This window comes from Cheilinus undulatus, linkage group 17 (assembly GCF_018320785.1).
Source record: "Cheilinus undulatus linkage group 17, ASM1832078v1, whole genome shotgun sequence".
NCBI classification, from domain to species: domain Eukaryota; kingdom Metazoa; phylum Chordata; class Actinopteri; order Labriformes; family Labridae; genus Cheilinus; species Cheilinus undulatus.
In genome coordinates, this window is record NC_054881.1 from 37,413,766 (window position 1) to 37,424,715 (window position 10,950).

Here is a 10,950-nt window from a genome sequence, read left to right on the forward strand (position 1 = left end):
TTAGAGTAATTGCCCGTCTTGAAGATTACAGTATTTTTCCTTTATTTTCACAATCTTCTTTCGTTTAAACGGCACAATTTTGTAATTATTACGTACTTTAATTGTAAAAATTTATGTTTCATACCGTTGCTTGATTTACAGCAATTCTGTGTATTTTATACAGTAATATATGTTTATTTATTTTACGGTCTTTTACTGTTGCTATTTGACAGTCTTTTGCCGTATTTTCTACGGACATTTTTTACAGTGTAATTAACACACTAACAAACCCTGCCTCCTTCTTGGCAGAGGTAAAAAAAAAACATCCTTATGATCCTCCCAAGCTTTAGCAACCAAAATGGCCGTTTTATCAGCAGATAAACAACCTCTTCCCCTGTCATCATCCGTGCCCCAGAGCATTCCAGAATTTGCAACATTAATTGCATTCATCATTTTTAACTAACTCCCATATTTAAATTGCACTCAAGACTCAATGAAACTCTCTGCTCATTTGTAGGATTCTGGGTGGAGGTTTTTAAGAGTTCCCCCCACCAAAAAGAGGCTCCCTGTGACAAGGATGTGGATCTGTGCAGCATCACAGAGCGGAGCAGCTTTGGCCTCGGTGCTAGGTGTAACCAGGACTGTGTCTGCTGAGTCTGTCAGCGCTGAGTCTCTGCCCTGGGTGATCCACCGGAGGGCGCTGCGGATGCAGGGGAAGACCAGAGTGTGCTGGTGGGTACCATTAATATCCTGGAGATTGTTGAACAGTCTCCAGTTCTTTTCATGCTCCAAACAGAAAGCCATCATGTCCTCAACGGTGTTATTTACATTCCAGAGATCTGAGAGACATGGGGAGACGTTGGATCAGAACTACTCTCTCAAGCTATTTAAGTGCATATGTTTTGCAATTAACATGCTTGCAGTCTATCCAGGTGACATAAAGTCCCTTTAACTTCAGGTAAGGATCATTTTAAGTTGAAAACAGTGGAAAAAAACATTTCACCTGCTTGACAAAAGGTGCTGGCATCAGGGATGTTCGGACAGAACACTGCAAGGTTGAAGCGACACGGCTGGAAGAGAAAAAGACACAGAAGTTAGCTGAAATAGTCAGATTAGTGTTTTAGAGTTGACATTGTCTTCAGTATTTACCATTTTCTTTTAAATATTTGGATAAGCAATGTTCTTGTTGCTTTTGACATCTACCCAAACTGTGAATGAAGAAACTCTCTGTCTCTCGGTTTGCCCTGTGGCTCAGCTCTCCATCATGACAGTTTGTCACGTCAGCAATACTGCTGATGATACAGTTCATTCACCCTTACTTCTGAACAAGACTCTGAGAAACTTGAACTCCTTTACTTGAGGTTCCTCCCTCTAAACCTAGAAGGAACAATCCATCATTTCCAACAAAGAGCCAACTCAAACTTGGAGAAGCTGACTCTTACCTGAGCCACTTTGCACTCTGCAAACCACCCCAATGCCTGCTGGACGTCCCACCCAAAATAGAAATGTTCTATAAAACACTAAGAAATCAGACCAGCAGCCAAGAGACTGGTCATTCTGAAAGGGGCCATGTCTAAACTACAATAACTGATGTAAGGAACTGTATATATTAAAATGATAAAAGGGTTAAAGTGAAGGATGTGGGCTGAAAAGTACAGCTACATCAACATCTCCTAATACGTCTTTGTGTTTAATATCCATGGTGAGACTCTCAGTATTGGTTGAAGATGTTTTACTCACCACCAGTAGTTTGAGCATGTCAGCTGAGTCTCTTCCTCTTGACAGATTGAACAGCAGAACTCTGGTGACAGCCTTAACAAAGTAGAAATAAGGCCGTAATGTTCCAGCACCAAAGTGCTGCCAATAATTCTGGTTGTTTAGGTGTTTCTCTCTCTCTCTTTTTAACACACTTTAACCACTTTTTTACCAGTCTTCTCCTATTGTTACCTCTGTTGACTTATTTTTGGCACTATTTACCCTTTTCATTGATTTCTCAGCCCATTTTTTTCTAATTTAAACTGCATTTCACTGTTTTTTACATTCATTTTTGCCCTTGTAAACCCATCTTTTCCATTTGAAACCCATTTTCACATTCTTTTCACAATTTTTTTGCTTCACAAACATTTTTGCCACATTTAACCCATATTTGCTACAATAAAAATCCTGTTTCAACAACTTTCCCACCCATTTTTGCCACTTTTAACTTATTTTTGCTACTTTTAGGCCATTTTTGCTAACTTTTTGATGCCATTTCACCAACTTTTCTATTCATTTTTGCCATTCTGCACCCATTTTACCTCTTTTGCCCCATTTCTGACACTTTTCCATGCAGTCTTAACATATTTTCTGCCCATTTCTGCCCATTTTACCCACTTGAACCACTTTTTTGACCCCCATTTTTGCCACTATTTTTTTTTTTGTGCCTCTTTTCATCATTGGTATGAAATTTTTTCCTTCTTTTTACCAAACTGAAAGTGAGCGCCCGCTCACACTGGAAGAGTGCCTCGAGCGCGGGGTAGCTTGAGACAACAGGATACAAGATCATGAGAGAGTACATGGAATAGTATGTCAGAAGTCGATTATTACCTCCGCCAAGGAGGTTATATGATTGGGTGGATTTGTTTGTTTATTTGTTAATTAGTTTGTTTGTTTGTTAGCAACATAACTCAATAAGTTATGGACAGATTTTGATGAAATTTTCAGGAAATGTCATAAATGGCATAAGAAAGAACTGATTAGATTTTGGGAGTGATCTGGTTTAGGTGTTTCTCTCTCTTGTTAACCCTGGATCCAGGAATTTTTTGAAGGATTCTGTACTATTGGGAGATAGGGCTAGTGGCAGAGGTCTGCGCTCTCTGAGTGCTTTTCTAGTTTTGGGTTGATCTGCCGTTCATTTTGACTTAATTCTGTGATTTTATTGCTTCGAATATAGATGAGTACATTATGAAGTTAAAAGGTTTATGTTTACTACAAAGTATGTGTAGTTTCATGTTAAATTCTGAGCTTTTCCACCCCAAAAGTTAACCATCAATGGTGCTGTAGTAGCCCTGTTACCCTTTTACCTCCTGATGACCTTTTCCTTGTGCTGCAGGATGCAGGATTTATGATGAGGAGGCTGTATTTTGACCAGATACTTTACACATTTTTCTGGCTCTACATGGTCTAACGTGGTTTGGTACTGGATGGAGAGTTCAATAAGGAGGACCTTATGTAGACCTCAGGGCAATATCTGGCCAGAGAATGGTGCAGACAGATGGAGAGACAACCCAAAAACAAAATGCCTCCAGCTTTGGCTGTCACTGACACAGGCAAAAAAAAAGCATGCATTTTAAGTCATCAATGGGAAGTCTTTCTGATAAAGCTAATGACAGCTGATTACCTAGAAAGTTCAGTAAGTCAACCAAGAAGCAAAATCTTAAAAAAAAAAAAAAAAATAATCCTGAAGCTGCCTCTACAACAGTACAGCACAAATATTCATCATTGTCTCATTCCCACCTGCTAAAGATCTTCTCTGGAGCCAAGCATGGTTCAACTGGAGGGCCAAGGAAGCATTGGAGAGCTGGTGCTCCCCTGCGAGGCCCAAACGAAGGGGTCCACAGTCCGTCTGGTAGTCCTCCAGATCTGGACACACCCACACAGGACACTAGGACAACAGGTGAAACAGGATTACTCCAAACCAGAGCTGGTCTGGTAATCTGGCATACGTGGCATGGCATACATGCATGTCCTTTTTTTTTCACTAATCACCGGCACATAGAGTCCATGGGTCAGAGGCAGCAGCCCATTGGCTATTTTCTTTAGAATGACAGACAACAGACCAAATCACATCTCCTAAAGGTTTGTAGCCAGCATTAAGAGATTTTTCATAAACAGAACTGGTGTTGTCTACTTACGTTGATCTCTTCGGCACGTTCCTTTAGCACAGCCAGAGCAGTGTCTGGTTGTGTAACTGTGAAGGCAGGAACCCCCATCTAAAAACACAGAACACACATGATGAAGGCCTAGTCCACATGGATATTTTCAAAAACTGAGGTTTTTCTCCTGGAAGGCAGAAGAGCAACAGATTCACCCTCCCTAACAGCTTGTGCTCTCTCCTATCATTGATTTTAAAAACTAAATGATATTTTAACCTTGTTTTAGCCTCCGTGACAAAAAACCTAAAGCTACTACTACTACAAAATAAATGCATATGCAAGGTCTAAAAACACATCAGCTGCTCCATTTTCACAAAGACCCGCTTTTGATGAGTCCTGAGCCCACCTTGAAGATCCCTCCTTTATGCCAGGTGATCTTTTCGATGGTGTCTCCAAGGATCTTAATGTGGTCTATACCCAAAGAGGCGATACCACACACCCACGGCCTCCTGCACAACTGCAAAAGTTATATAATTTGGTATAATAAATGGTAACACTTTTAAATAGCCACTACACATGTGCATGGGTCTAACCTTATAATATTGGTGCAGTCATACTGCCCCCCAACACCAACTTCAACAACAGCAACATCCACCTGGAAAGAGGTTAGAGTTGTCCAAATGAAAAATGTCAGTTATTGGTTTTTAATGTTGATTTTGGTGTTTTATGCCTTTATTGAAGAGACGGGACAGGGACAGCTTCCTACCTTCTCTTCTAGAAACACACAGAAGACCACAAGGGTGAAAAAAACCATGTAATTTGGCATCGCTCCATCATGGGCTTCCTGCGAAAAGATAAAGATCAGAATCGATTATTTAGTTATGTTCCTTTCATATGAGTTTAACCACTCAGTCTTACAGTGGTCATTTTGTATTTTAAGTAGTAATTGAATCACTCTAACTGCCAGAAAAGAAGGGCTTTAGTAGGGAACATTCAGTGTATACACCAGAATCACAGTCAAGTCTTATTTACACGTCCCTTCTCATCCCTACACACCTCAATCCCTACCCTCATCCTAAGTTCATCCTTTGACTCCTACTATCCTCCTTACATACATTCATCCCTTAATTTCTTGGCCCCTACCCTCATCCTTACATCCCTAAAGTTACTCTTTGACCCTTACCCTCATCTTCACATCCCTACATCCTTTGACCACTACCCTCATCCTTACATCCTTTGACCCCTCCCCTTACCCTTGCATCCCTAAATTTACCCTTTGACCCCTACCCTCATCTTTAAAACCTCGACATCCTGTCATCTCTTTGACACTACTCTTATCCTTTTATACCTTAATCCATCAACCTCTAACCTCATCTTGACATCCCTTCACTCATTCCTGACCCCTATCCTTATCCTTGCAATTCTAGATCCATCCCTTGACTGCTACCCTGATCCTAATATCCCCCCATTCCTTGACATCTAATCTCATCCTTACATCCCTTTTCTTTTGGTCCCACCCTAATCTTGACATCCCTAAATTTAATCTTTGACCCCTGCCTTTATCCATCACGTCTACCCCAACCCTTTCATCCCTTTATCCCTTTACTCCCACCCTCATCCTTACATCCCTTAGCCCATCAACCCTTAACCCTTATCCCTTATCCCTTCATCCCTTACGCTATCAACCCCTACCCTAATCTTTGAATCCCTTTATCCCCTGACCCCTACCCTTATCCTTACATCCCTTTTTACCATCCTGTCTTACCTTGGTTTCATGAAGCCGCCTATAAACCAGCCTGAAGTTTTTATCAAAAACATCTTTATCAATCAGCTGCCCATTGATTCGCATCCTCTCTCTGATATCCACCAGATGTGGAGAACTGGAGTCAAGAAAGAAAGAAACCATCACTCTTCTATACGCTTATAATGCTGTGTCCTGGCATACGTCTCAAAAAGACCTCTAGTTTGTTCAGTTTCTAATGGCCCATGATGGAGAAGTTATGGTGTTTAAAGCTGCACTCTTTACATCACAGTTACCTGTAAAATCCTGTGCGGAAGCCGTAGTTTCTCAGAATCTGCTCAGTGAATGCACACGTGGAGCCCTGAAAGAAAAACAGAGCTCTTCAGCAAAGGGGGAACCAGATGGTTTAACATCAGTGGCAATAGCCCTTTACATTTTGCATCAGTGATCTGTTTAACACCTGAGTGGCTGTTAATATGAAGTCTATTTGTTCTCAATTCAAAAGTAAAACTACAACTGTTAGAGCAGTTTGTGTCTGTAGTCAGCTCACCTTCCCCTTTGTCCCCGCCACATGGATGACATTGAGACGATCCAGTTCCTCCACCTTTACCACAAAAACCACAAACAAGCCAAGACAAATGAGCTCTAACAACCCCATCACAGAAAACATTAGCGACATTCCGCTTTATGTCCTGTTGTGTTCATGGTGGGAACCATTCACTCACTGAGAGGCTGACTCGTTTCATGAAGCTCTCCATGATCTGTAACATCTGGTCATGTTCTTCCTGTTTGGGATGTTCGGATCGGGGTGGGAGTGTGCTCAGAATGTGGAAATAATCCTGCAGAACAGGCAAAAATAAATATTAACAACCACAGCATCATCTGAAGGATACTCAACCACACACCAGAGATCACAGACCATTCGAATTAGAGATTTATGGAAAACAAGGGATTGTTAGTCTTGGCCGGATAAGCTTTTGAATGATGTGTGTGGAAAAATTCATGAAACTGTGTTAGGACTTGTCAGGTGTGGAGTACCCCGAGGATCAGTGATTGGTCCAAAACCAATGGCTTTCAATCCAAGTGGGCTTTCATGTGTTTCGCCCTGAGGAGGGGCTTCTGTCTAGCCACTCTGCGATAAAGCTCAGATCAGTGGCACATGTGTAAATCTGCCTAGATCAGACTATCCTCACAAACTGAGTGAGTGTGCAAGAAGGAGACTAGTGAGAAAGGCCACCAAGACACCTATGAATACTCTGAAGGAGTTCCAAGCTTCAGCAGCTGAGATGGGAGAGACTCTGCAGACAACAACTGTTGGCTGGGTTCTTCACCAGTCAGAGCTTTATGGGAGAGTGGCAAAGAGAAAGATACTGTTGAAGAAAACTCAGATTCAATCTGGACTAGAGTTCAACAGAAGGCATGTGGGAGAGTCTGTGGTCAAGCTGAAGAAAGTTCTTTGGTCTGATGAGACCAGAATGGAGCTTTTTGACCATCAGACAAGTTGCCAAACACTGACATTGCCACAAACACATCATCCCCGGTGTGGAGCATGGTGGTGGCAGCATCATGCTGTGGGGATGCTTCTCAGCAGTCGGCCCTGGAAGGCTTTTAAAGGTAGAGGGGTAAAATGAATGCAGCAAAATATTGTAAAATCCGTGAATGCCATCTTAGTCAGTCTGACAGGGAACTATGGCTTGGGAAGAAGATTCATTGAAAAGTGTAAAAATCAAATGTAAAATAAAGATGTGTGCCAGTTTTAGGGGGTTTTGAAAGTGTCTTAATGATGAACTGAAAATGTCTAACTCTCTGCTGGGATTCAAAAAGACTTAAAATGTCAGAAAATCAAACCTTAAAATATAAATTAAAACCTTTTCCACTGTATTGCTGATTTTTCTGGATTATTCCTCAGATGGTACAGGATATACCTCTGGCTTCAGCCCTGTTTCTTTTTCAGTCACTGACTGACTAATCTGATGTAAAATGAAAAATGTAATGATGTAAATAATGATGTAGATAAAAACATTCATCCATTGTACTCTTTTGGGCACTAGCCAAGCTCATGACTTTAGATGGGGCTTAGAATGAAGATGGACCAGTAAATTTAAAGTAGTCAAAATGACGCCATCTGGTGGTGAGTAGTTTATATAACGCTTTTCATAAAACTCAGACACTGTACAAAGCAGAAAAGATAATGCATGTATTTTAATGAAAGTGAGACCAAAATTGCAGTTTCAGTGGAGCATTTTTTTTGTTTGTTTGTTTGTTTTTAACAGCTTGAGTGTTACTCTTGTTGTAAACAGTGTATTTTAGCCCAACTGTAGGAGCTGAGCTGGAAATATCAAGAACAAATAAAAATACACAATCTTGCCAAAATCCATGCGTTATACACGAACACAGCCAAAATGATTAAAAATGAAGAATGAAAAAGATGTGCACAAACTCTTCAAGTGTTAAAATGCTGTTTTGTACAAAATCCCCTCTAACTGGTTTTAGACCAGCACTTCCAGCAACATTCATCCATCGTACTCTTTTGGGAACTACCCAAGTTTACGACTTTAGATGGAGCTTGGAAAGAAGATGGACCAGTTAATTGAAAGTATTGCCTTTGGAAGATTTCCATTCTATGTAGTCTAATGACTCATTTTATTTAAAAAATTGAAAAAAAAAGTGTATAATGTACAAAGCAACATTAAACTCTCTTCCTGACTCAGTATGAATGTTCTTTTCAGTTCACCTTGAGAAACATAATTTTGTCCTTGTGGCATTGAGGACAGATCTTAAATCACAGAGATTTATTAATAATTCAATAATAATGAGTTTAATAAATAAACCTGGTCCAATATGGACCCTTGTGGTACACCATTTTTTTAAAAACTAAACAACAGATCATCACCTTAAACACTTTGCTCTGTACCACTTAAATAATTTGCAAACCTTTTTGATTCTGCTGAGGAAAACCTGATATCAGCCAGCCTCTGCTTTTTCTGAAGCCAGACTTGTTTAATCTTTAGGCATTGTTTAAATATTAGTCACACTCAAGCTGCTAAGCACAAAAAACTCAAGAATGAAAAAAATGAGCACAAACTCTCCAAGTGTTAAAATGCCATTTCGTTTAAAAAAAAAAATCCCCTCTAACTGGTTTTAGACCAGCCCTTCTAGCACTTTCCAACTCTGAGGGTTTGGCAATGGCTCTATAATTATTTGGGCCTGAGAGAATGCCAGCTTTCAAAACTGGGATGATGAAAGAAGCTTTCCAAATCTTTAGTTTTACACCATTTTCTAATACCAGACTGTAAATGTATGTCCGACTAATGAGAATGGACAGAATGATGATTTTCCCTCTGCCTGTTCAGTCACTGTTGGCGTTCTATAACCTCTGACTGAATAAGAAATACTTAAATGTAAGGTCGGAAAGCTCCCTGGGGCCCAGCCCTGTGCAAGACCCCATGAAGGTCAGCAAAAACATGGTCCATCCTGCTTAAAATTCAAATTATTCGACTTTAAATGCTCACATTTATCACAGTAGCAAAAATCCAAATGTGTCTATGTTGTTTCAGAAAGTGGTTGTTTGATTCCTGTGTGATAATCCAACAGCTGGACAGGTAAAGCACCGTGGAGGTGAGGAGAGGATGGGTCTTCCTGTAAATTTGATCCCTGTGTGCCTTCTCGAAAAGTTCATTAACAAATAAAACACCAGTCTGATGACGTACCTTCCCAGTGAGTCTCTCCTGGTCCTGATCCATGGTGGGTCTGAGCATCTGCTGTCAGAGCTGCAGCTCCTCTAACAGGTAAACCACACACCTCCAGCTTGCTGACTCCGCCCCTCTCAGAGACAGAGAAGGGCTGGGTTCGGCTTAGGTTAAAATATTATAACAGATCATTTGTAAAACATGCCCCAGGCTTTTTCTCAAGTACAAACCCATATTCCAAAAAGTTGGAACATGGTCTAAAAAGTGAATGAAACAGAATACAGATTTCAGAATAATTTTCTGCATGCAACACTGTAAGACTCTAGAGCAGGAGTGTCAAACTCAATCACAGCAGGGGCCTGATTCTGAATTTACGTCTAACCTAAGGGCCTAACAGGGTCAATATTTAGCCACTGAATGTCAACCTAAATGAGTTTGAGATTATAAGGTCAACATAATAAGTTAAAAACTCAAAATTTGAGCTAAAAAGTCAAAATTTTAGGTTTTAAAGGTAAACACATGACACTGAAAGAAAAAATAATGTTTTTAAAAGGCAAAAAATGAGATAGAATACTTAAACCATGTTCTTAAACAGTGAACAATGAGATAAAAGTCAAAATCATGAGTTTTAAAGGTCAAGATATGAGAAAAATTTTAAATCATGAGTTTTAAGGGTACAAAAGTTTAGATAAAATTCAAAGTTAGGAGTTGAACTGTCAGCAAAATTGAGAAAAACATCAAAATCACGATATTTAACAATCAAAATGTGAGATAAACATCAAAATTGTGAGTTTAAAATGTCAAAATATGAGATTAAATTTCAAATTCGCGAGTTTTGAAAATCAAAATATAAAATAACAATAAAATTCACAAGTTTTAAAGGTAATAATCAAAATTAGGAATTGATAAAGGTCATAACATGAGATAAAAGTCAAAATCTTGACTTTAAAAGGTCAAAATAGGATTTAAAATGTAAAATTCTGAATCTAAGAGGTGAAAATATGAGAGAAAAGTCAAAGTTATTAGATGTAATGGTTAAAATATGAAATAAACAGTCAAAACCATAATTTTAAGTCATAGGAGATGCAAAATTGAAAATACAGAGAAAACACAAATTTCTCCTATGTTCCTGACTTTTCATCAAATTATTTTTACTTTTTAGTTTTTCTATTTTTTTATGACTCAACAAGGACATTATAAACCATCAAGATTAAGTCTACATGTTTATACTGGAGGAAATCTGCAGATCTCATACTGGTGGGCCAGTTATAATAAAAACATCACATGATCTGGTGGGCTGGGTATAACTGCAAAAAAGCAAAAAAAGGAGCACCCTCCCAACACTTAACTATAAGGTAGGTGTACGACCAAAAAAAAAGGTAAACTAGAAACAGGAAGGTCATCGCTTTTAATGTCCTTTTGAAATGTTTATTTAGGCTAACAGGCTGGACTCGTAGGTCGACTCTGAAGAAGACCTACGAGTCGAAATGCGTCTGTTGTTGCCTTTTGGCCTAATAAAAGGACATTTTAAGTGCTGACATTCCTGTTTCTGGGTATAACTGCACCACGGGCCGGATATGGCCCCCGGGCCTTAAGTTTGACACCCTGCCCTGGAGGTACATATGAAGACACACAGGATCTTGGTCCAGAATGTCCACTGAAGTTCAAGCTTGGAATGCTGGGGTAA

The 10,950-nt window shown here is 39.6% G+C and overlaps 1 protein-coding gene across 1 annotated transcript; it reads right to left on the minus strand.

Moving 5' to 3' along the window:
• Positions 1–486: 486 nt before the first annotated feature.
• On the minus strand, positions 487–9,317 carry LOC121524816 (folylpolyglutamate synthase, mitochondrial-like). The gene is made up of 13 exons (XM_041810330.1): positions 9,285–9,317; positions 6,300–6,413; positions 6,125–6,178; positions 5,871–5,935; positions 5,599–5,713; positions 4,600–4,677; positions 4,427–4,488; positions 4,240–4,342; positions 3,873–3,950; positions 3,475–3,622; positions 2,470–2,498; positions 983–1,049; positions 487–818 (listed from the first exon to the last, which is right to left on the minus strand). The coding sequence occupies exons 1-13, from the start codon at positions 9,315–9,317 to the stop codon at positions 487–489; spliced, it is 1,278 nt and encodes a 425-aa protein (XP_041666264.1).
• Between the last annotated feature and the right edge of the window lie 1,633 nt (positions 9,318–10,950).